The sequence below is a fragment of the Tiliqua scincoides genome, chromosome 3 (genome assembly GCF_035046505.1).
Source record: "Tiliqua scincoides isolate rTilSci1 chromosome 3, rTilSci1.hap2, whole genome shotgun sequence".
Classification (NCBI taxonomy): domain Eukaryota; kingdom Metazoa; phylum Chordata; class Lepidosauria; order Squamata; family Scincidae; genus Tiliqua; species Tiliqua scincoides.
Genome location: NC_089823.1, coordinates 190,533,169 through 190,559,180, shown reverse-complemented (window position 1 = coordinate 190,559,180; position 26,012 = coordinate 190,533,169). Strand labels below are relative to the sequence as shown.

At 45.4% G+C, this 26,012-nt stretch overlaps 3 protein-coding genes across 3 annotated transcripts in view; 2 read left to right on the top strand and 1 right to left on the bottom strand.

The window, feature by feature from the left end:
* Positions 1 to 5,002, top strand: part of LOC136645238 (prominin-1-A-like) — a 41,672-nt gene extending 36,670 nt beyond the window's left edge. The window contains exons 22-24 of the mRNA XM_066621475.1: positions 332 to 444; positions 2,533 to 2,556; positions 3,004 to 5,002. Of these exons, the coding sequence (XP_066477572.1) occupies positions 332 to 444; positions 2,533 to 2,556; positions 3,004 to 3,055 (189 nt within the window). The 3' untranslated portion in view covers positions 3,056 to 5,002. The remainder of the gene's footprint in view (positions 1 to 331; positions 445 to 2,532; positions 2,557 to 3,003) is intronic.
* A 3,257-nt stretch (positions 5,003 to 8,259) lies between these two features.
* HPS6 (HPS6 biogenesis of lysosomal organelles complex 2 subunit 3) lies at positions 8,260 to 13,343 on the bottom strand. Its single transcript, XM_066620609.1, has one exon. The coding sequence runs from the start codon at positions 12,592 to 12,594 to the stop codon at positions 10,150 to 10,152; it is 2,445 nt and encodes an 814-aa protein (XP_066476706.1). The 5' UTR covers positions 12,595 to 13,343; the 3' UTR covers positions 8,260 to 10,149.
* A 3,320-nt stretch (positions 13,344 to 16,663) lies between these two features.
* ARMH3 (armadillo like helical domain containing 3) overlaps positions 16,664 to 26,012 on the top strand; it is a 170,761-nt gene continuing 161,412 nt past the window's right edge. Inside the window, exons 1-2 of the mRNA XM_066620197.1 lie at positions 16,664 to 16,676; positions 25,683 to 25,794. Coding sequence (XP_066476294.1) covers positions 25,693 to 25,794 — 102 coding nt within the window. The 5' untranslated portion in view covers positions 16,664 to 16,676; positions 25,683 to 25,692. The remainder of the gene's footprint in view (positions 16,677 to 25,682; positions 25,795 to 26,012) is intronic.

The window sequence follows — 26,012 nt, the reverse complement described above, 5'->3', positions numbered from 1 at the left end:
AGTAAATTGGTTTGTAGGTGGGAAGCCCTCAGAAATTCTAACTATCTTGATAGCAGGCTTGCTTTGGGAAGTGCGGGGAGCAATCTGCACATAGGACAGATCTATCTCCTGCAGATATAAGAGCTATGCCTTTGGGATGGGCACAGGAGGTGTGTGAGTATGCAAGTGTGTGATGTGATGTATAATGTATAGGAAAAGAATTGGCAGGCAGTAGGTTAGCATCTCCCAGGGGCATGTTGGACATCAACCAGTGAGGGTAGAATCTAGGATGAAGTGCTGGAAATACCTTTCCACTAAGACCAACAGCCTTCCTATCTTTTTCCCGGTACAGAATGCCTTCTGGTTCAGTCTGGGTTGGTGTACCATCTTCCTGCTGCCAAGTATCATCTTGGCTGTGCGACTTGCCAAGTTTTACCGCAGGATGCGCATGGATGATGTCTATGAGTAAGGATGGTTCATATTGCTGTCAGTTACTCTGCCTGTGGCCATGGACTTCTTTTTCTGCCCTATCTTCTTAAGAACAGAAGGTGCCTGCTCCCCACATGTCATCCCTTTCCCATGAATGTGACTCCAGGGGTGGGGCTGCTGCCGTACAGCTGCAGAATGCCCTCATTCTTGCCTTAGCATTGGCCTTAAAGAGACGAATGGCTTGGCTGGCTTTTGGTGCATTTATTGTTGTAGCTGCAATTTTACTGAAGTGTCATAGTAGATACGTTGGTTTGAACTGTGTGCCACCTTGACAGTCTTGTCACTGAAGGGAAGTTTACAAACTTAAATAAACGTAAAATTGGAAGTGGAGGCTCTGCTTTGCTTTCATAACTATCCAGATGCTGGAATGGTAATAAAACTGGTGTGGCTGGGGCTTCCACCTGACCAGGCTTCACCTGTATCTACTAAGGGTTCAAGTAAAGTCTGACCCAATGGAAGCTCCAGCCTTGCTGGGTTTGTTTCCATTCTGACTCAGACATTTGGGTCCCAGGAAGCAATTCTGTATAAAAACAAAATTATAAGCTTAGGCAGGTATGAGAGAGCCTAATCTCAGGACTCCCTTGCCTAGGACTGGACAAAGGATTCCAGCAGTAAAATTAGGTGGTGTTGGGTTGATTCACATCCTGACATCTGACTGTATAAAGGGACAAGATGAAAGGGAATTTGATGGAGAAATTGCTCTGTATGATGCAACAACATTATTGAAAGAGAAACGTGACAAATTATAAAATACTTTGGAACCCTTCAAATTTCTGTGTTCAAAACATTTTTTAATAAAAAGCACACTGTTAACCAAAACAGCTGGAACGTTTGCTACAACATCCAGAATCGCAATGCAAAACTACTCATATAGAGGAAATATACAGCAATCCAGCAATGTACACACTGGAGAGAGTCACAGAAATATACTGAAAAAATTCACAGAAATGTTCTGAATTGACTCTGGGTATTTGGAATAGTTTTTTACAATTTCTTCTTAAAATTCTGGATGGATTCTGCAACATCTAAGTTTTCTTTTTTTTTAAATATGTCACAATTTTGTATCTCCTATTAAATCGTGTATTGTGATTTGCAATTGTGATATTGTGATCTCTTATTGTATCACATATAGCAACATCTACATACTATTCCCTTTTATAGTGTGTCTTTTTTGTTCAATGGTAGCTCTTTTTTTATTTGTTGATTCTCACTGTAACCTCATAGCTCACTTTCCCTAAATCCATGGCCCAGTCGTATTGCTGCACTGCTGGAATGTGCGTTCCGGCAGCACTGCGTGCTTTATGGTTGTCACAAAACGTGACATGGCATTCAGATTGGCTGGGCTGCCACCACAAGTGGTGAGTGTCCACGTGCTAGTGGCCTAACAACAACCCCTGTTGCTGGTAAGTCAGCACAGGGAGTTGGGGTGGGCAGAACATGGCAGGGAGGGGAAGGAATGAGGCAGGGAGTGGGTCAGAGCCAGGAAAGGGGCAGTATTGGTGGCAGTGAAGCCACCGATATTCTGTATTTCTTCCCACCCTCAAACTGCCTTGCTGGGTCCACTCAGACTTGCGCAGTAGCTGGTACAGATCCTAGTAGACCCGGCAGGGCAGCGAGGGCTTACACTAGGCAAGGTAACAAATGTTCCCTTACCCAGAAGGATAGATACCTCCAAGACTGCTCCCCCCATTGCAGTTGCAATGTGTGCTCTGTTGGCATGGCTGCATTGCTGGGGGGTGGGTGTTAGTTAGGATTGGGCTGCTAGTTTGCAGTGTTATACTAATAGCAGACCACTGGGTTGTGCTGCACAGTGCCCAGGTGCTGGGGCCCCTGCTATATGGGCTTGGCTATACATGCAAATCCAACAAGTCCCCAGAATTGAAAGGTCACACTGACATGCCATCTGGGCACACATATAAGCCTCTGGGATGCTAATGGTGCTGTTTTCATTAGGTATCCACTGACTTTAAGGGTAATAGGCTGGGTGTGCTGCCTAGTCAGAAAAAGCTTTCATGTGAATGCAACCAAGTACACACCACTGACACTCTCCCTTTCTCCCACCAGGGACACTGTGGAAACCATGGAGCTGTAAGTATCACCATCTCCTGCTTATATGGCCCAGAGGGCAATACCAGACTAAGAAATTGGATATTTAGTTGGGGGAAAAGGCCAATACAGGGGAAATTTGCTGCAGAAGTTAAAGTCATTTAGGGAGTGGATAGTACTTTGTACTGAAGCTCCCTGCTCTGGTATTTGTTGGCTGAGACCAAACACATTAGTGCTCTGTGGGCTGGGCCTTAATAGTTTATCTTTCCACCAAACTGAACTTCCTGCTACATGCTGACCCTAGAGGCAGAATTTGGGGTGCTGCCAGGAGGAAGTCAGCCCAGACTATGGGTGCTACTACAAGAGTGCTTTCTCCAAATAACTTCTGATATCAGCACTTCCCCGTTCTTGCCCCATTCCACAGTCTAACCTCAAGTCTAGAAACACATTTTCTGTTTTTTCCTCTTCCCCACCCTGGATGCTTTGCAGATCAAGGTCAATTGACATGTTCAAAATGCCTCGGGCAGAGTTGAGGAAGTAGTGGCTTCTTTCCCACCTACCCATCTCTGAGCAGCACTGAGGATGGCACATGAATGTCTACACGAGACTCTTTTGCCAATGTGGTTCACCACCCAGCAGCATGGACAAGACTGGAATTTGGACAGTGGCTTTTTCCTGCAGAAGAGACTGCCAAGTCCTATGTCACAAATATGCAGCCCTACCTGTGCTCCCAGTATAAATCTTGCCTACACACGTGGCTGTTCTATATGTCACTGTTCTATTGTAGCTGGTTTGCAGTTCCTGCTACACAGCCATGATCTTGCCATTTGGACTATGATGATTCACTGCACTGCAAAACGGCTGATATGCATGTGTCCTTTGGTCTCAGTGCCTGGAATGTTTTATATGCTGATGGATGACGCTGGCTGGCACCAGTTGCTCCCTGTCCATAGTGGTGCTGGTAACACCACCTGCTGGTGCACTCTTCCATCCAGTAGAGTTGAAAGGATGCTATTTATTTATTTTTCTCTCAGAGAGGAGCAATGGGTGGAGGAGTGATTCCCAGTGCTAATGACAGCTGGGATTTTGTGTGATGAAATTAAGATGACTAACTCTGAACTGGGAGGGATTTAATTGTCCATCATGGGCATTAGACCTCACAAGAATAATCCTGTGGAGCAGCATGTCAATCACCTTTCTACGGCAGGGCTGACATCTTGTGTGGTGCTTTTTAATAGAACCCTGCAGTCCTCCAACATATGCTAGATTTACAAAGCAAGAGTTCCTGTTTTGGAACTTTTAAGGCACAACAAATCTGTATTAGAGAATCTGTAAGAAAGTGTGCAGGTCTTACTGTGTCACATGCAGGGGATGTTTGCAAGAATTCCACTAAGCAGGAGGAAGTCCAGCCAAAATTAATCAGTGCTCTCTTCTGCTGTCTACCCCTGCTCTAGAGGCTAGAATTTACACTTTTCTTCACAGCATGAGCCATACTTAAAACTGTATAAATCTACTGTTTTGTATATTTGGAAACCACACGTTGCCTTAGGTTTGGTCTAGATCAGCAGGGTTCTTTTTTTTTTGGTCACATATTTTGTCCCTTGCTGTCCTAGTCTATATTTTATGTGTATTCTGCAGTTGTATATTTTTCATCCTTTGCTCCCAAACCTTGTTTTGCCAAAAATTAACATTGATTTTATGCAAATATATCAATATGGTCTCCAATATAGCCAATGCACTGTGCCAAAAATAGTTCTCTCCCACAAAAAAAAAAAAAAAAAACAACCATGAAAAAACACAAGTATGACAAACTCTCTAATAAAAGCAATAAAGGTTTAAATCAGGGGATTAAAATGAGAATGTCTAGATTAATTGGTGCCCTCCCCAGCTCCAGGAAGAGAATGGGATGTGACAGTGGCCAAGATGAGGAACAGCATGGTACCGACCACTACCAGGATAGCTTGCACACTTTAAATGAGGTTTAGTCTTTTTGATGCGAAAGTGGCAGTAATCAAAAACAGATGATGGAACCCGAGGCGCAGCGCACCCTTCTCCACACAACCTGTAACTTGTGTAGCATTACCAAAAATGCTGATCTGGATATACTCTTCCAATGTTTATTTTGAGCCACTGAAATTCATGAATTGAGGTCATAATTTCTTTAAGCATGCCTTTGTCATTTCAGTGATTTGTTTTTGTAGAAAAAAATTTCTTATGCACTCTATTCCTATTTTTAATAAACTACAAATCAGATTTCAAACATGGCAGATAAAATTATTCACTTGGCTTCTAATCCAATATGGGTCATTTGGATGAGCAGTGATCATTCTGGATTTGAACCAGAAATCACCAACTGGGCAAATTCTCCAGCTAAAAGGGACCTTTCTAGATGATGCGGACTTTTTTTAAAATTCAAAAATTGTGGTATTTTTTACAAGCTTGCTATGTGAGATCTAGCTGTCTTTTTTTCTGAGTTAATACTTCCTAATGCGGTGGTTCTCAAACTGGTGGGTTGCGACCCACCAGTTCGTGTAACGCTTCCCCCGTCCCTTTAAGGGATGGGGAGGGAGGCAGCAACGTGATCCCCAGGATCACATCGCTAAGGGGGGCGAAGGGGGGTGCTTTGCACTTACTTTCAGAAGGCAGGGCTGCAGCAGGCTACAGGAGGTGCAGGGAGCCCTGGGCAGTGCTTGCGGAGGCTTGAATTTTCACTAAAAACTAGTGCAAAGCACTTCTGTTTTGCAGCACCTAGCCCCTCCCTCCAAGAACTTACTGAGGGAGTAAAGCTCCCTCAAAGTTTGAGAACCACTGTCCTAATGTATTGTTGCTGGGAAAATGCAATCTCCTTTCAACATATCAATTGTTATTCTCATGATTAGGAAGAATATGGTTGCAGGTATATCCCTAGCATATACTGACTAGTGCCTGTGCTAACCTTGATGAACAATACAACTTCCTCTGCTCCATATATCATTGTAAACTTTAAGATGGAATATATGCCCTGTATATTGTTCAGCTTGGGCACACTCAAAATAATGAACGGTGGTGAGGCTCCCTGTGGCCAGCTCAGCACTACACCAGGCTTGCACTTGTTTCAGTTGTGAATCTGCACTGTTGCTATTAGTGCTGTGGCACTTTGATTTTAAATTAAAACCCGACAGGCAAAAGATGTCCCTGCAGAACCAATGCTGCGTCTTTCTCCTTTAGTCGGAGACAAAATATTATGCTACTACTGGTTCATAAATGTTGAACTAAAAAGCAGGAGGTATTTAACCACTGGGAAAGGCCTGCCGTTATTACAATAGATGACAGCTGAAAAATATTTAAGGAACTATCTTTTAGAATGTGGAAGGAACACTTGAAGTGTTTCAGAAGCCCAGCTGAACTGAACATTCCCATAAGGTTTAACAGAGGTGTAGAGAACCCATACACCTCAGGGCAAGTATAGGTGTGCTAATCTGCTGAGGGGACCTTCTAAGTGTTTCCATCAACTGCTAGTGCATTTTGAGAAAGGGGAACTTGCTAATGTATGGCTTGGGAAATGCAAAAATAATTCCACCTGAGGACAGGACAGGTTTTCAGCTCCTAAATCAGCCAGAGACACACAGAATACAATAGTGCCTCTTTGTAATGGTTGCTAAATCTTTCTACATTGAGTTGAACTGGTGCCCAGGTATGTTGCAACCAATAGATCATAATGGTACATTCTGCAGATACTCTGCATTTTTTTTAGTGCAAGCTTTATCTAGCATTTTCAGTAATGTCCACAGACCGTTCGTATACTGTATACTGTATGTTCGTATACTGTATAGGATTCAAAGCAACTGCATGTTTCATAGTTCTATGATTTAAGAAAAGTCTGGGATACTTTAAAATTTAATGTGATACAGACAGAATTTATAGGCTCTTGGTCCCTGAAAAATAATGGCTGCAAAATAAGATACAACCTTAGTGGCATGAGAAAGTGCTCTAGCAATGATGCTCATCAGCAGAAACTGGTCCCATAAGTATTATGTTACCTAGTTTGACTCTTTTAATATGCTGGTGATGACTTCCGGCTGCCTCAGAAGCTACTCTTACAGGGCTATGAAACTTAATCCAACACTAGATCCTGATGGAAGTGGACCATAAAGTACAAAAGTGTGTAAAAAACAGCAGGGAAATATGGCACAATTGTAATGATTGCAAATGCTAAAGTTAAAAACTTAATGTTATTAATATTAAACAAACACTAGTGTTGACACACTTTTCCACTCCAGGGGCTAGTGCCAATTCAGCAGCAGAAACTCCTCCCCCAAATCCAGTGTTTTGTTGTTCCCAATTGTGCTATTTGAGGAGCACAAAACCAGAATACTCAATGGGAAAAACTAGCTCTTGAGGAATCTGAGTAAGTCATCATATGCTCCTGCTGCTAAATCCGCAAGAGATTGTTTCAAACTAAGTATTGTTAGTATTATTTTAATATATAGTACAAATCAAGAAAGCCCCCAACCAATGGTGTCACTAATGGGGTGTGGACTGCACCAGGCATGCCACATCCGGGGAGACGGGATGCTCGAAGGGGGATAACTAAACTTTCACAAAAACTATCTGTAAGTACAAATTGGTTACCCCTTAGGCCGTCATGCTCTGCAAGTCCTCCCCTTGAGCTGCCTGCTTGGTTCTGTGCATCCTGACATCAGGGGTCGCAACCTCACTGGGTAGTGCCCCAGTATGCTTTGTGCTATGCTGGCTGGGGGGCTAACCAGTTGAGAAAGATGGCCAGCATAGCGCAAGGCATGCTGGGGCACTACCCAGTGAGATAGCCGGTCCTGCTGCAATCCCTGATGTCAGGCGGCACAGAATATAGTGTAGAGTCAAGCAGGTGGTTCAGGACCCTTAATTAAACGATGGGCCAGAAAGGATGCACTGGCAAGGGAGGGGGGTAGGCCAGCATGCACTGGGTAACACCAAACGTAGTGACGCCACTGCAAGGTCACTTCCTTCTTAGAATGAAATTTAATTCCAGGCTAGTTTATACCTATTTTTGTGTCAATACTTACCTGTTATTTCTGTCTTTTCCTTCCTCCTTTACTTGCATAGTACCATCCTCTCTCTCTTCTGCTTGTCTGGACACTTAACTTCCCCTTTGCTAGAGGCAGCTCCAGGTAGACAATGCCCCCCCACTACTTTCACAGAAGAAGCTGAGCAGCTGCCATCAGCTCTTGCGCTATGACTAAGCAGACAAACAGCACTGAGTGTTAGCACAGCAACTTGGAAGGTGGTCCCCTTTCCCAGCCATTGTTTTCTTTGTTTTCTTTCTGGAGGGACTTTTTGGGGTCAGGCAGCAATTTCCTGGAATAGTTCCTCATTAACAAGTCGTGCCCAGTCTGGTTCAACCACTCAGAGAGAACATACACACACAGCTGGATGCCCACAATTCATGTGCAAGGGATTTCACGGCCAAGGTCAGAGTTTCTTTAAGGTAGTTTATCATCTTTTAATACTGCACATGGACCACATAAATGGCTTCAGAAGCCATATTGTATTAAAAACAGAATAAACTTGTTTCTTGAAATCAGCATAAAATTTCTATTTCTCCACCAAGTGACTTGGGAGAGGCAGGGCACATACCACACACCATCCATCAAAACTGCATGGACAGTTTCCCTCTTGGTCTAGGAACACTCATTACAAAAGTAGCAGAAAGATCATGCAAATCTTGTAAAGCCCAGCAGTATCAAAGTCTCATTACCTTGCAGAGGAAAAAAAGAGAAAGCAGGTTTCCATCCAAAACTAATACACTCCTATGCCTGCCCTTTCCCAAATTCTTAACCAGGAGGGACAAGACAGACTACCTCCTTGCCCTTTAAAATAATAAGAAACCTCACTCCAAGCTGAGTGCCTGAGTGAGCAGTTGTGTCTTTTCAGTACAGGTGTGTCAAAAGGTGGCTCAGCATCCCACAGTAACACACCTCCACACTCCCAATTATTGCTGTATCCTCTCCCTCTGTCTCAGACAGAGATGGTGTGGAAGGTCCAGAGGTATCTATGCATTGTACTACTTTATCCATCCTACCCCCAAAAGGGGAGGCCCCCAGCAGCAGAAAAAAAAATTGCTCAGCATAGAAAAGACCCCAGTTATTAAGTGCTGCAGGAGCTTGAAGCTATAGTCAGTGCACATGCAGTTTGCTTGGAATTCAAGTGGCTCTGTATCAGGGCAGAGTCCTACCTGACCAAGGGCCATTCCTTGCCAAACAGTTACACAACAAATTCAGCAAGTTCGGGGGTGGGGAATCAGAGACACTGCAAACAGTAGTATAACAACATAATGTCACTCTTGATTTGCTCTCCCTAAAGACTATCAACAGCCCTGCAAGTAGCAGAACTTCCGCTGCCCCATTGCACCCCTTGACCTGGCTATGACGAAGCTGCTGACCCCTTCCTGTGATTTGCTTCTGCTTAATATACTAACCCCACATACTCTGTGCTGCATTAAGCAACCATTACATTTTAAAGTGACTCCCGGAATTCTGCAAGGTTTAAGAAAAATGTCTTAACACACCTGTAAAAAGAAAAAAAAACTCTTGTCTGAAGTTGCTAAATCCCATTCTTTCTGTACCCATTACTAAAGCCCATTTTCCTTCTGTGGGAAAAGGCTATGGTGATGAAATTTGCTCTAGGTATGCTTGTAGACAAGGAGAGTCTCTTTATGACATATGGTATTTACTCTGCTGCGGAATGAGATAAGACACAAGTGTCAATGGCTTACTTCATTACTGCCTGGCTCCAAGTCCCACTCTTCTTCCTCCTTTGTTAAAAAAAAAGAAGCATTTGCTTAAAGCTTAAGCCAGTACAGGTCCCAGCATCGATGCACAAGGCACAGACTACTCCAGTGAACTGCAGAGTCTCCTCTACTGACAACCCCTTCCATTTGAGGCAAGAAAAGGCTACTATAGGGAACATGAAGGGGTGTATTTGTGTCTGTATGCAACAGAAATAATCAGGGCTTGCCCTGCTGTAGGAAAATACTGTATGCTCAGACACAGTAGTGCAGCTGAGATGTGGCTGAAGCAATGAGTTCATAAACATTCAATCTGGAAATCTGATGAAAAGCTATAGTGGCTAGTGAAATTTGGCACCATAAGTTGGCATATTGCATCAAAAACAGCAGATACCAGAGACAGTAGATGGTAACAACAGACATTTGAGAGCACACCTTTACAGTCAAAGATCAAAAATTACCCAATGATGCGAGGTACACATGCAAGTACAACAAGTAAGTGCAGACTGGCATTTTATCAAAATGGGAAGATTAAAAGCCTCAGCCCACCAGTATTTCTTACAGAAGGATGGGAGTATATTATCAGTTTTTCAGCTAGCATTGCTCTTTGGGCAATGATAGAGCTCTTATATGCTCTTGTAAAAAACCAGAAAGCTCCAACGTTTGCTACACACTTGGTACTCTTTCAAACAAGTTCTTGAGTTTTGCCCCGCATGGTGGCAGAGGCCACTCAGTAACATAAGCCCTAAGTAGCGATATGCAGGCTGCAGATCCTGCCTCCATCATGACCAATGGCTCTGGATGCCCTTTACCCATCCCACCCCTGAGTCTGCATCTTGTTCTACATCCACATCACATCACACAGTGTGCTATCATGTGTGGTTCTGAAAGGGGGTTAGCCCTTCCTTGGAAACTGCCTCTGAAGGAACTTGCTGGTCCCTGGGTGGTGTTGGTGGAGGGAAGGTTGGCCCCTGTAAGATATCAGCGTAGATTTCATCCTGGCCAGAAGGGCACTGTGCCAGTCTGTGCAAGAGTGGCTTGAGCAGGCCAATGGTCAGCTGGGATGCTCCACCGGGAGGGAAGGGAGGGGGGTCCCCTTCTCTTGAGGCCAAGTGTTGCTGAAGAATGCTCAGGATGTCAGAAGCACTCAGATCTGCAGGGCAGAGCCTCCACAACGTGCCCAAATAAGGGTCCAGTGCCCGGTGCTGGGCGAACTCTCCCAGGAGGATGATAAAAATCTCTTTGTTCAGCAGAGGGCTTAGCATGGAGAACTTTTCTGCTGCCTCCATCACACGCTGCCATCTCCCATACTGAATAAGGAGATCCATGGCTTGCAGGATGGCTTTGGGCCGCTGACTACATAACAAGAGTTCAATTTCCATTTCCCGGTCTGCCACAGGGTGGCTACCCCTTGACAGCACAGCCAGTGCTCTCTTGTAGAGGGGTACCCCGCCCTCTGGACCCTCATTACTGCTGTAAGTCCAACAGGCACCCACATACTCTTGGGAGAGTTTCACAAACTGAGGCAGCCATTTAGGTTTGAACTGATGAAGAGACAGACAGATGAGCTCAAAGAGGGGAACCACCCCATTAAGAGACAGCTCCTCTTGCTTGCACAGGCTGGATATGGGTCCCCCCAATATTTTCTTCCATATATCCGAGGTGGCTCTGGCTACCAGGAGGCCATCGCCATTCTGCTGCAGCTGCAGGTGATTCTGGATGGCTTTCCAGGACACCCCAGGAAAGGAACTGAAGACGGCATTCAGGTAAGCCAAGTTCTCCCTGCTGAGGTCCAAGTGCAAGAGGCGGCTGAGCTCCTGTTCCACCAGTTCCTCACCATAGCTCCCCACTTCACTCTCTGAGGCTCTGACCACACACAACTTGAGGAATTCCAGGTTCTGGTAGCTCTGCAGTTCTAATTGCATGGCACCCAACAACTTGGCATAAGGATCTGGGAGGGCCCTACTCCTCTTTTCTTTTGAAGCAAGGCTGTGGCACAGAATGGAGGAAAGCGCAATGGGAACCTGAAACTTATCCCCCTTCTTGAGTTTCTCCACAGTCAGTGGGGAGCTGCTGAGGGTTCGCCGCTGATAGTACTTGCAGGCCTCTTCAAAAACCATCTCCACGAGGGTGGACTCGGATGGTTTGTCCTCATCAGTATTTGAAAAGTCAAGGATATAAATGCCAGTGGGGGCAAAGAGCTGTATTTCCTTCTCCTCACCGTGGAAGTCCAAAAAAAGCACTTCGTCTGTGCCCAGGACTTTTTTCTCTATCAGCTCTCTACTGTCCAAGTCCACAAGATACAGAACCCGACTAAGCAAGCAGGCAAGAGTGTCCCCAAAAACCTTCAACTGGGCCCGCTTCCCTGCGGCCAAGGCACTCTCCCCAAAGTCAAAGATGGGCCTCCACACTCCGTTTGGTTGAACCAAGTCCACAGCACCGGTTTGGGAAAGCAGGAGGAGTCCTCTGCTGCTTGCAAGGGCACAGCTATGAATACCCAAAGGTTCCATGGATGGCAGCAGCCCAACATACCCCAGTACCAGCTTCTTGAAGTCCACTTCACTGCCAGGATGCAAGGCTCTAGTACAAATGCACCCTCTGGAGGGAGCGACAATAGCAACATCAGTGTGTTCAGGTTGCCAGATGATGACAAACTTGGCCACAGAGGAGAAAGTGGTTGGGGTGGGCACCAGGAAGACACCAGTGGGCGAGGCCAGCACATGGTAAACAGGGCTGTTGTGCAAGATGATCCTGAGGGGGCTCAGGTGGGCCCCCTGATCCCCAATCTGCAGACTTCTGGTACAAACACAGTACCTGAAGGCCTTCCTGTCTGGGGTGAGCTGGGCACCCAAGGGGGGCCGCTCTTCACACCACACCAGGCAGCCCCCCCAGCTGCTGATGGAGACAATGCGGGCATGAACTCCATGGCACAGTTCCAGGCTCTGCAACAACTGCCATCCCACCGCGGGCAGGAAGCGCCAGAGCTCAGCCCTGCCTTGCTCCCAGATGATGGCCAGCACCCAGGGGACAGCCGTCGCGGGGCTTTCCAGGAAAAGCAGCCCCACGACCGCAGGCTGCGGCGGCTGCCAGCTCCTCTCCAGGTCGCCCCCCTCGGCGCCCAGGCGCTGGAAGGCCACGACGCGGGGCTGGGAGGCCGGCTGGTTCCACAGCAGAAGCAAGTGCCGTCGGTCGGGGCTGCTCAGGACGCGGCTGGGAGCATCGCCCGGGCGGCGCTGGTCCAACGACTCCCGCAGGCACCAGCCGCGGCCGAAGTCGCTCCAGTCCGAGGCTTGGCGTAGATCCCCGACACGCTTCATTTTGGGGCGGCGGGCAGAGCGGCTGCTGTCCACATGGGGAGACGAGGAGCTGGGCGACAGGAGCCGCGGCAGGTCTGCGAGCCCCTCACTACTACTCTTCAGTAGTGCTCGGAGCTCCTCACTACTTCTCGGAGCGTCTCACTACTACTCAATACTGCTTGGAGCTCCTCACTACTACTCTCCAGTGGTGGGGCTACCCTCGCCGGGAGAAAAGTCCTACCCCGGTCTCCCCCTACCATCTCCGTGCACCGTCCTTCTCCGGACCCCTGCCACCGAGCCCACACCCTCTGCTCCTCCTCCACCCTCCAAGGGTCCACCTCCTCCGTGCAGCGTCCTCTGGAACTCCCGCACTCCGCTCGCCTGGCCCTGGGGCGCTCTCTAGTCTCCAGGAGTCCCTGCGCCCCGAGGCTGGCTGGCTGGCTGCGCAGCACTTGGCTCTCCAGCGCCCCGCGGTCCTCCTGTCCCACTCACGCCAGCTGGCTTCCCTTTTCCCCCCTCGGGCCTCTCCCTCGCCCGGATGGTGGGCAGCGCCTCTTCCGACAGTTCCTGGCACGCCCCCCGGCAGGCCAAGGGAGGCACTGGGGCTTGCTCCTCGGGCGTCCCTCTCCAGCCAGGGCGCGGTGGTGCACGCAGCGACACGCTCCAGCTCTCCCTCGCCCTCCGGATCCTGCAGCTACAGCAGCTCCGTCCTGTAATCACGAGGCGCGGCGTTTCCGGGCAGAGTCACTCCCCTCCCCGGACCACAAGTGCCTGCAGCTCCGTATCTTAGACTTCCGTCCCTGCCCGATGAGGCTCGAGGCTCACCGGCCCCCCCCCCCCGAGCGGCTTGAGGAGTGCTGGAGCCCCGCGTTAAAGGGGTCTGGCTGGAGGCCCAAGGCTGCAGGCGGCGTCGGGGATCCCGTGGAGGCTGGGAACAGGGGAGAGCAGCGCTCTTGGGTTGTCAGAGCTGGATTCAGCCGACGGTCCTTGTCTTACTCAGACAAGGTATGAAGAGCTAGTAAGGTTGTAGTGCTGTGCTGGGAGTAAACCTCCCGGGCCACACTTACTTCCCCGTAAGCAAGTTTGCACAATCGGACTCGTTTTGCTTGACCTGCAGTCCATCCCTATATGCAATGTTTGCTGGGACGTGAGCCACCTTGTGCCCGGGAGGGCTTACTGTGCAAACCGTACAACTTTACTCGGACATGCATTGCAGACCAAGAGAACCTAAGATCGGACTGTGAACAGGGCAGAGCACACTTCTTTTGCATTTTTCCTAACGGGAAACTTCAAGGGATCGAGGGTGAAGAGCCCAATCCTATGCATGTCTACTCAGAAGTAAGCCCCACTATAGTCAATGGGGCTTACTTCCCAGGAAAGTGTGGATAGGATTGTAGCGGGAGGGGGGCCCCACTCCTATCCAACTTTCCAGCACTGATGCAGCTGTGCCAATGGGATATATGCTGCATTCTGTGGTTGTGGGGCAGTCACGGGAGCCTCCTCAAGGTAAGGGAACATTTATTCCCTTATCTTGAATCTGCATTGCTGCTGCCTCAGGGTTGGAAAGTTGAATAAGATTGGGCTCTAAATGTCTAGTATGCTTTGCAGTCCACAAGCAATTTCATGAGCCATAGGAGACAATGGTCTGCTACTCTGCAGGATACACCAAAGCTGCACTCCACAATAAGGAAGCTTCCTGGGTGACCTTGGGCCAGTCACTTTCTCTCAGCCTTACCTACCTCACAGGGTTGTTGTGAGGACAAAAGGAAGGGAGCATCTGTGCACACAGCCCTTCGCTCTTTGGAGGAAGGGCGGTATAAAATGTGAAAAATAAATAATACTCAGTTGGCTGTGCGACCCACTGAAATGATGGGGTACTACATTTAGATTACTTCGAAGAAGGGTGCAATCCGATGCACAAGAGAAGCCTCACTGAACACAAAGAACTTCCTTCTGAGTCAACATGCATAGGATTGCATGCATATTTAGTTTCGGGGTGCTAGCTAGCTAGTATGTAATGTTGCACCCCATGGAACAGAAACCAATACTCTACCAATAAATAGAAACCGAATGTGAGGTGTGTGGGGACCCTGCAAACATTAAGGGGCAGAACTAACCAGATGACATTACTTGCTTTGAAAAGGCTGGACTGGACTCACTGACAACCCAATCCTATGCACATCTACTCAGAAGTAAGTCCCATTAGATTCAATGGGGCTTACTCCCAGGAAAGTGTGGATAGGATTGGGCTGCAAGTTGCTCCCATTTTGTTAAATCAGACTTGCTACCAGGTAATAAGTGTATACAGGATTGCAGCCGCAGTCTCCTGTTTATGTAGTTAACCCATTTCTGCCCGGCCCACAGGTATATACATTTGATCCCTGTGTTGCGTATATGCAACGTTGGGCAGGAATAGCTTTTAAGGAAGAAGCTGAGGCAGAAAACCTAGCTGGGACTGCAGACAAATTGGCCAGAATACCAACCGTGCAGGAACAGAACTTGGAGAACAGCCATCCCCCTATATTAGGCTTTCCTGTAAATCTGCTGACTGCAAGCAACCTACCTGTTGGTCTGACTCTGCAGTAAACATGCATGGTGATACAAAATGTACTGCACAACTATACAGTAATCTGGTTTCTGAAGCAGACCAAGGCTACAATCCTATCCACACTTTCCTGGGAGTAGGCCCCATTTACTATAATGGAACTTACTTCTGAGTAGACATGCATAGGATTGGGCTCCCAATCTGCTTCAGTTCTGACTCTCACTCCCTGACCCCATTTGTAGTGAGAGCAGCATTGGGCTTGTATGGATAGCAAGCTGGGTATTTGCAGAGCAAACACACGGAAGGACTGCTCAGGATTGTCGTACTGCAAACAGATCTACCTAGCGCCTGTTGAATTAATTCATAGTCCTTGGTGGAATACTAATTAGCTGGTTAATGGCACAATCCTATGCATGTCCCACTGTGTTCTTTTGCACTTACTCCCAGGAAAGTGTGTACAGGATTGCAGCCTGGAAGTAGCCCTATAGAACACAATGGGACTGATTTCTGAATTGACGTGCATAGGCTTGTGCCCCAACATAGCAATCCTATGCCTGCCTGCTCAGAAGTAAATCTCATTGTATTCAGTGGGGGTTGAGGGCTTCCTCTCAGGTAAGCCTGTGTTGCAGTTCCTGGTCCTGTTCTGAACTGTGAGTGCATTGGAGGCACCAGAAAAAAAAAATTAAAGGGGAGCAAAAGTGCATTTTGGAGTGTGTGTGAACTAAAGATGTGTATCTCACACATGCTCTCATCCCAGACAGAAACAAAAATAATCTCATAGGGAACTGCTGTTTTTATATATACTGATAACACACAAAAGCATCCCTAGTGTTTGAAAAGTGCATTTGCTTCAAGTTTTCAGGGAGATTAACTGTTGCTGTGGGACACATGACTCTGAGCCCAATCCTATGCATGTCTACTCAGAAGTAAGTGCCATTACAGTCAATGGGGCTTACTCCCAGGAAAGTGTGGATAGGATTGGGCTGTAAATCCCCTCTGTAGAGCTGCCTATGGTTAAAATCCACAATTATCTGTGAGTAAGCCCCATTGACTATAATGGGACTTACTTCTGAGTAGACATGCATAGGACTGGGCTGTGAGGCTGCAATCCTACCTACACTTCACTATTCACACTGCAATCCTATTCATACTCTTACCTGAGAGTAAGCTCCACTGATTTTAATGGGACTTACTTCTGAGTAGACATTCATAAGACTAGGCTCTTAGGCTGTAATCCTATCCACACTTACTTAAGAGTAAGCCCACTGATTTTAATGGGACTTACTTCTGAGTAGACATGCATAGGATTGGGCTCTATAAGCGAAGCCAAATGGATCAGCGCACCCACCAGTCGTTTTCTGGTCCCCCATACCTGCGAAGCTCACCTTGCCACCTCCTACACAGCAGCATGCAAGCACATAGCCTCCCAGGAGAGAAATCCGCGTGCACAAGACAGCAGGGGGCGTGGTCAGAACGCGACTGCGTCAAGGGGCGAAAGGGGCGGAGTGGAGGATGACTCGGTGGCGCATGCGCACTGGAAGGCAGTCGCCCTGCTCAGGTAACAGCGGGTCTGCTCCCCTTTTCTGGAGCAGTCTGGGCTGGGTCGTCCTGTGCTCAGGCCGCATGCCCTAGTCCTGGAGGGGAGCCTCCTTGGGGAGGGGTATTCTCCCTTCAAGGCTGGGACTAGGGGGCCTGATAGCATTGGAGGAGGGTGGGGGCAACACGTGGGGGGTGAATTGGGGTGCAGATGCAAGAAGTTACCTGTGGAGGCTTCTTGACCTACATTTATGGGGAGGGGAGGTCTGTTTCTGCCTTGGCATGTACCGAGGGAGACTTCTCTGGATGGGGGAGAGGGTTTAACTCCTTGTTGAGGGAGGCTTGTATGGGGTGGGGAGATCCTGCAGGCAGGTAGATGAAGCACCTGAGGTGGTTCAGCCCAGCCTCCTTCCTATCAGGGGCTTCCCCCTTTGTTCCCCTGCTGTGCCATGCAGAGTGGAAGGCTCTTACCTGAGACCGGGGTGATGAAGGATCTGGCCCTGCTGTTGCTTAGATCAGCATTTCCCAACTTTTATCACATTTTTGTACTTTCCTTCAAGGAGCTCAGGGTGGCATACATAGTTTCTCCCCTTATTTTGTCTTCACAACAGCCCTGTGAGGTAGGCGAGATTGAAAGATAGTGACTGGTCCAGGGCAGGGTGACCAGGGAGGACAAATTTCCTATACCTTTAACCATTGTATAGAAGAGCGAATTTTGGCAGGTGCAGCTCAACATGGAAGGGTTTAAAAAGCTGCACCTCCCAAAATTCCCTCTTCTACACTATGGTTAAAGGTATAGGCACTCTTTCCTCCCTGGTCACCCTGCCGTGGACCAGTCACTATCTTTCAGTCTCCTTGTATCTGGTCACCCTGGTCCAGAGTCATCCACTGAGAATTTGAACTTGAATCTTTCAGGTCCAAGTCCAACTCCCAAACCACTACATCATCTTGTTTGTTCCCCCCCCCCCCCCATACCACTTTGCATGGTCCACATGCTGGAAGTACCAATGGTGTTATTGCCAGTTACTTCCAGATTGGGAGGCCAGATGCAACATGGCAAACACAGGTAAGAGGCTCGTGGTGGCAGACGGGCTTTTTTGAGTGCTCAAAAGTGCATGCTGGAGTCCTGCCTGCTGAGCCAAGCCTCCTACTGCTGTCTGTCATATTGCTTTACTGGTCTTGCTGCCAGGAAGCAGGGGTCTGGGGGTCCTGAAAGTACTACCAGGTACTACCTCAAGTACCACTGGTGGTACAAGTACCACTAGTTGAGAAACAGTGGCTTAGATGTTTCTGTGTTTAAACTTGTCACATGGTTCCTAGAACTGGGAACAATCTACTCTTTTTTTATTCCCATGTACTCCAGTGTATTTTTTGTCTAGCATACTCATACATATTTTTCTTTTTCTAACATAGTGTATCTAGTGCAATCCTATGCATGTTAACTCAAAGCTAAATCCCAGTTCAGATCAGTGGAGCTTATTCCTAAATAAATGCATATGGGATTACAGCTTCAGTATAGATTAATTGCTCTGGGTTTAACCATTATGTCCTATCAGCGCATAGGGCGTTTCAGGTGCATGATTGAAATGGAGGTTTTTAAATTCTGTTGATGAATAGCTTGGTACAATTAGGGATGGAAGTTAGTTATTCTGGATTAATTAACATGAACTACAAAGAGATGATTTTGTGAGAGGTAACAGTCTGCAGAATGATCTCTCAGGGTGTGATGTAAATGTTAAAACATAACTACATGGAAATGTACATAACTATATGAAGAATGTCATATGTCGCAATCGCATGTGTGTACTTTGCTGCCTGTAGCTACCTGGGTAAGCTGATAGGTTGTATCATCTTCACATGTCGCCTATACTGCATGTAAAGTACATTTATGTGCAGTCACCTTGTGTGATCTGTAGGCATGTTATGTGCTGATTCCATCAAGAAAAGGTAGGAATTTTGTAAAGTTTAAAATGAGTTTGCTTTCATATCCCAATCTGGGGCTTCTCAAGCTTACCATAGCTATTTAAAAATAATGTATATATTTACACCACCCCCTCATATTACTGCTAGTCATAATGTATATATTTACACCACTCCCTCATATTACTGCTAGTCATACTCACGATGACCCACGCTATGAGAACTCTTGGAATAAGACTATTGGTCCATTTAGGTTAGTATTGCCTATACTTACCAGCAGTGGCTTTCTGGGGTTTCTGGCAGTGGTTTTTTCCAGCCCTAAATGGAGATTCCAGGGATTGAACCAGTTCCTCAGAGCTTTGCAACCTCCTTCCAAGCTGCAGGTGACTCCCTTTAGGATCATGACTCATACTTTTGACAACCCCTGTCAAATCAACTATCCCCTCAAGTATATAAGTTTTCATCGACCAATATGGTTGACTTTAAATGCATATTTGAATTATATGGTCTGAAATCTTCTGGGACACACACACAATGTGGGGACTGAATGAATAAAAAGACAATTGAAGCTGACACTTAGAGTGACTAATAAAAATGTTTCATTTGGGTTTTCCAACAAAGCAGGCATAAGAACAGAACAGCCGCACTGGATCAGGCCATAGACCCATCAAGTCCAGCTTCCTGTATCTCACAGTTGTCCACCAAATGCCCCAGGGAGTACACCAGATAACAAGAGACCTGCATCCTGGTGCCCTCCCTTGTGTCTGACATGGCCCAAGCATAAGCCTTTATATTTTGTTTGCTTGCTCTGCTCTTTGGGATGACAGAGCAGTTGTAAAATGTAAAGTTAATGTGGTTTGGATCTTCAGATTCATCACCACCTTTATGTGTTGCAGTTTCGTGAAGGAACAGGTGTTCATTTCATTTTTAAAAATCCTTTTGTGAGAGCACACCCCTGTATATCATCAAATTTGAAGCTGCCTTTTCATGAGTTAGACTAGTGTTTCTCAACCTGTGGTACTCATAACATTGGTGGTACTTGAGGTGATGTCTCAAGTACACGCTGGACCCCCACACCCCTGCCACCTGCAGCAGTGCCAGCAATGCAACATGACAAGGAGGTTCAGCGCAGTGGGCAGAGCTCCAGCGTGTGCTTTTGTGCGCTCGAAAAAGCCCTCCCATCTGCCCTGAGCCTCTTACTGGTATTTGTTGTGTCACATCTGGCCTCTCAATCTGGAAGTAACTGGCAATATCATTGGCAGTTACTTCCGGTTGTGCTTCTAATAGGTGAACCATGCAAAGTGGTACGGCGGGGGACAAATGTTGAGACGTGCTGAGTTAGATCACTGGCACTTCTTGCCTCAATATTGCCTATATACAGATGGGATCTCCAGGGTCTCAGATAGAGCTTGTGCCTATCCATTTCCGGAGACTGAACTGGATCTCCTGCATAGAAAGCATACGTTCTACCACTGAGCTATGATCTCTCAGAATTATTATCAATCCACAAAAGGCTAGCCTTGGCATTTGTCTAAAGGTACTTTTCATGGTTTGAAAGCTGTACTGGCTCTGATATCAATGAGATTTGTCTTTGTTTCTATAGCCCTTTCTCATATCAAGTCTGTTGGGTAGGTCATTAGCACCCCCGTTTTAAAAACGGGGAACTGAAGATGTGAGTCTATGGCTAGATGGAGAACCAACCAGCATTCGTAACTGATCCATGGTTCAAATCTAAGATTGCTCATGAGATCACACAGTCATTACCAAACTTGGTTAGAGGTTTAGATCCTAGATTTGACACATTTAGTTTAACAGAATGGTCTGAAACCATAAGGCAAAGTTCTGCTGCTGAAGCTAAGGGTTTGGCCTTGCAGTATGAGATACTTTGTGGAAATTCTATTTAAAGTTTAAATAGAATTTAAACTTTAAATTTTAGGGCCCAATCCTATCCAACCGGTGCAGCCAGAATGCAGCTCTGAGGTAAGGGAACAAATGTTTCCATATCTTGAGGAGGCCTCAGTGACTGCCTACCTCCTACCTGGGCAGGAGGTCTGGTCTAGAGGGTAGAGCCTCCATTTGCCTGAAGATAACATCCACAAGGTCGGCAGTTCGAGGCCACCGGCACCGTGCGACCTTGAAGCAGCTGACAAGCTGAGCTGAGCTATTTCCATCTACTCTGAGCATGGGAGGATGGAGGCCAGGATGGAGGCCAGATCAGAAGGAAACATCTGAATTTGTTGTGGCTCTTGAAAGACAGAGCCTTCTTTCAATTGTAAAAATCCCTCCAGGGATTTAAATTAGCCTGCCTATGTAAACTGCCTTGAATAAAGTCTTGAATAAAGACCAAGAAAGGCGGTATATAAATACCTGTATTATTTATTATTATTATTATTACCCCCCTCCCCTTGCAGGATGCAGCACATGCCCCATTAGCACAGCTGCACAGGCACTGGAAAATTGAATAGGATTGGGCTCTCTAACTGTTCTGATTGAGAACCTTTTGAATATAGTTTTCAAATAACACTTTGTATGCATATGTGAGATTGGATATGTTTAACAAAGCGCTGGATAATGTTTATTTAACAATGGATATGTTTAACAAAGGCTGGATAATGATTAAGTAATTGTCAGGCAAATTTTAAAAGTGTTAAAAGTGAGAGTTTTAAAGTGTAGGAGTTAAAAGTATAGGAAGGCAGTAATTCTTGCATTACAAAACTGAACTTGCTGAAATGAATGAGTTGCTCTTATCACATGTACTTTTTCCCTTCATGTTTTTATAGCAGAGATAGCTACTTCACATCAAGGGCAATACTAGTCCTGAAGCAGTAGTATCAATGATGGTCAAAGGTTTAAGTGCTTATTGTAAGGAAAGTACTTATAGAATTTCTATTCTTAAAAGCTTTGTCAGACATGGTTGGTATACCAACTGTTACTGGAAGCTTGTTTTTGTCAGGATAGTTTGGCATTCAACAACATCTCTTTTATTACTCCTATAAGCTTCAAGATGAGAAATAAAATTTCTTTGCCCTGTTTACTGCCTTGGAGTGGCTTTACAGCTTATACTCCAGCAGCTAGAACTCATTACCTCTGCACAAGCAATTTAGTTCCAGTTAGTTACATTTGTGCAAATGCATTCATGGCAGTAAGGACCACAAGGTGTTTACTTTAGAAGCACTGAAATCATTCTGATGGTAGAAGTTGGTGCAGGCTCAACTTGGAGACTAATTTTAGCTCTGTTAGTAGAAAGAAATGAATTTGAGTCATAGGGTGAGATTGCAAGTTATCACTGATGGGAAATGCAATATTTTGCAATACAAGCTCAAGCCCAGAGCCTCCATTTTCAGGAATATTCCTACTTGTGCATATCCATCAGAGTCTGGTTTCGGGGAATACAGTATTTGTTGCTTTTCAGACCATCTAGTAAAGTGTTTAGTCTTTCTGTATAACATTGCGTAAGAAAAATGGGATGTAGCCAACGAGAACAGAGTATGTCATTAACTGTATTTGCTTTATCATCTATCCTGCTGCTTGGTTGAGTCCTTAAATCTTTTTCCTGTCTGCAGAAGGACAAACAAAAAGTCTGTTAAAGCAGGCAAAGGGATCAGGTGGAGCAGAATGGGGTGGTGGTGGTAGAGTACAATAGTTGTGTGCCCTCTTGTTGCTTTGGAATTGTTAGTAGAGAAGACATACCAGTTTGCAACTCTAAGGCAGGTCTGAATATCTAACTAGCAGGTCTGTCTTCAAAAGCAGGACACGATGGAGGCATCTCCTCCCATTTGTAACCTTCAGAATTTGTTGAAAATGGAGGATGAAATTTTGGTTACCGTTTTCCTCCACTTCTGAGTGTGGTATACTGTTGAATCAAACTTGTACATATGAAAAAAGGCTTCAGGTGTGACTGCTGGGGAAGTGCTCCAGTTTCCTCTGTTAGGCCTTCCCCCCCCCCCAAGTACTCATAGATTTTTGCTGCTGCTCAACCTGATAATCTGTCAGCTCTGCATGGAAACTTTGTAACAGCTTTGCCGAGATATTTATTTCTGCAATTCTTGCCAAAAGTTACTCCTTAAAAAGAGATATTAAAAATTATCTTTATTGGTCATGAGACCAAATGAGGTCTTGTCCAGAATATCCAGAAAAAGATATTTGTGCTTCTTGTTCCTGGTTTTCCTTGTGCTAATATGGATTCTCTTGTATACAGAGCTATAAGAATAAGGACGTTATGTTAATTGTCACTTCTTACAGTTTCCATTATGCATGTATATGATCTCTCTGTCTTTTTTCCTGTGATTTCACAACATGTTTACCCCAGATAGCTTGAACTTGTTTGCACAGTCATGTTTTCTCTGTGTTAGTAGCTTATAGCACATTCTGTATGCATTTATGTGGAAATAAACCCCACTTTGTTCAGTGGGTCTTCCTCCCAGATAAGTATGTATATAGAATTGCAGACTTAAGAGCCCTTCCTTTATAAAAGGATCAAAAGAGCCTTTGTCTTTTTGGGCTGTCAACAAAAGTGTTTAAACTTGCTCAGAACTTCTCACTGCAGGAATACAAGTATAAAATTGATATTTTTATCTAATTCCATGCAAGAACATTAGACTAGAAGCATGGCATGTTAATTCATTAGCTCTGATATTGATTTGTTCACCTCAATTCAATTAGAGTGCTGGCAATGGTTGTGCAAAGACTTGTGCTTCTGCCCTAAACTTTTAATTCAATTAGCAAAGGGATGAGGCCAGTTTATGCCTCCCCCTTCCTTTTCTTGTTACAAATATACTTTTAAAACATAAAACTCTTTGTTAACAATCTCCCAATTTGTTTTGATTAGTAGAAATTTGTTTCTTATCATATAATGAAAGATATAATACTGTAATGGGAAGTTGTCCTGGATAGAAAACACAACCTAGCTGTTGTGTGTACAGTACTGTATTTGTAGCCATGGAAGGTCCCAAGGGGCTAGGAGACTATAAAATCATGAATCTGATAGAGTATTGTGGGAAAGGTGATAATTGTGCATTCCAATCATAATACACAAGCTTAAGAACAGCCTTACTGAATCACACCAACATTAAGTCCAGCTTCTTGTGGCTTCTTGTATCTTACGGTGGCCCACAGTGGCCTACCAGATGCCTCAAGGAGCATATAAGACAACAAGATACCTGCATCCTGTTGTCACTCCCTTACTGTAGAGATCTGCTAAAGTAGTGTCTTCTTTTATTTAGCAGGCAGAGAGCAGCCGTCCTTCACCTCAGCATGGTGTCTTTTCCAGTGGCTGTTGCTGGTATTTTTTAAAATTGTGAACACTTTGGGCATAAGGAACCATGCATTTGCTATGTAAACTGCTTTGTAAATGACCTTCCCCCCCCTTTTTTTAAAGCAGCATATAAACGTTCTTAACCTATTGAATGAGGTGGTGGACACTAGTGTTCAAAAGTTAGCGATTCTACCGTCTATCCCTTTGATCAAACAAATACTGTATATAGCAAGAATGTACTGCTTTATAGCTAACTTCATAGGTTGATATTTGTGGAAAATCTCTGTGTGGTGTTTGGAAACTATGTCAGTCACTGAAAATGCTCCTGGAGGGGAATTCTTGTGGTATTGTCTCTCTGTAGTAAAGAACAGCTGCATTCTCTGCTGAAGGCCATACTTCAGGGCTCTCTAGGCACTGCAAATATTCTGTCATGTTCATGTTTTGCTGCTACTGGGCAGAAATGCCTCAAGTCCTGTTTCTGCATTACTTTTGTTAACCTGCATACACATATACTTGGGGAGGATGGTATGGTATCCTAAGAAAGCAACTTTTGCTGATTGAGCATAGGATTTAGGAATATAGGACAGTGTGATGTTCTGTGATCTTCTGCGTACAAAAATAAAGCTGACTCTTCACTAATGAGAGAATAGTCCCCAGTTAAGTGGTGGATTTAGGGTAGTTTCATAGTGACTTCATGACAAAGGGATATTTACTATTATATGTGCATGCCAGTAGCATACCTAGCACCTACTTCCACTGCCCTGCTCTTGGTTGCTTGAAGCTATGGATGGACCTGACCTCTGCCTTGAAATCCCTGGGAGGTCAGGTCTACCCAGTATCTAAGTGCCAGGTAGACCAGGCCTTCTCCTTGAGATTCCTTACAAAGGAGGCCAGGTCTACATGACATTCGAAGGGATAGGGATGCTGCCACCCCCTTACATTCTGCACCCAGAGCAGACTACCCCCCTGGCTCCTATTGGTACCTACTGGCACGTGCAGTAGTGAACTGTGACTCAGTTCCAACTCTGTGGAGCACGTACCTGAATGATTTTCACAATGGTAAACACAGTACATTGGACCCCCAAGTTAAGGATGGCTGTGTTGGCACTTTGGTACAGGCACAGTCCATCCATTGTGCTTTCGTGCAGGGGTGAATGTGCAAGGCCAGCAACAGCTGGCTGTTATGTCTTTTAGATAAACCTCCAGAAAGGAACTGATAAGTATCTTGGGGACTTCGTGTATGTTTTTACTTGAACATGTATAATATTTTGCACATGTGAAGCACTTAGTTTCAGTGGCAGGGTTTCTGAAGTAGCAGGACTTAGATAGCCTGTCCTCGTATTCACCATGATAATTCTTAAGTTCCATATTTATGCTTATTTCTTGGTGGCTGTTAAAATGTAGAGTGAGTTTCAATAGTCCTCTGATCAGCAGGAATGCAAATCTGAATTTTGACTTGGCCATTTGCTTGGAGATTCTTTTGGAAAAACTTCCTATTTTGTTATATGCATATTTTGAAGCAATCTGCAATGTTTACTCCCATGAGTCTCCCACATTGGTCATAAATAGCTCATAGGTGAAATGATTCCTACATCAAGTGTAGGAAAACAAACATTATACATTAAGATCATATGAATATCTACTTTCACATGACAAAATGCACATAACCATTTTCTTATGCTTTTTTACCCACATAAAGGAAAAATGCTGTGTGTGTGAAATAGTCCAGAGAATGTGAAATGGTTTGCAAGTTCAAAAGAACTTGCTAAGATGATTAAGGGTAATTTGGGGAAGGTATCAGGGCTGTGGATGGATGTGTTGAGAAACTTGAGCTTATCACGTCTCTGTCCATAGGTTGTACACCATGGCACAAGCTGAGAAGAAAGGTGGATTGCTTCGGAAATCTTCAGCTAGTAAGAAACCCTTAAAAGAGAAGGTTGTGCTAATGTATGATGAGATCTTCACAGTAAGTACTAGATTTCTTTTCCTCTCATAATGACTTTTTATGTAGTTTGCAAGATAGAATTTCATTATGCTGAGGAATCTCTCAGGAAAGTGCAAATCATACTGTTTTTGAAAGTGTACAGAATTACATTCCTTTCTGTACCCTGCGCCTTAACTCTGGATGTTGGTTTATATATCTAGGTTGTGAAATGCCTTGTGTTAAGAATGTGAAGAGGAGAT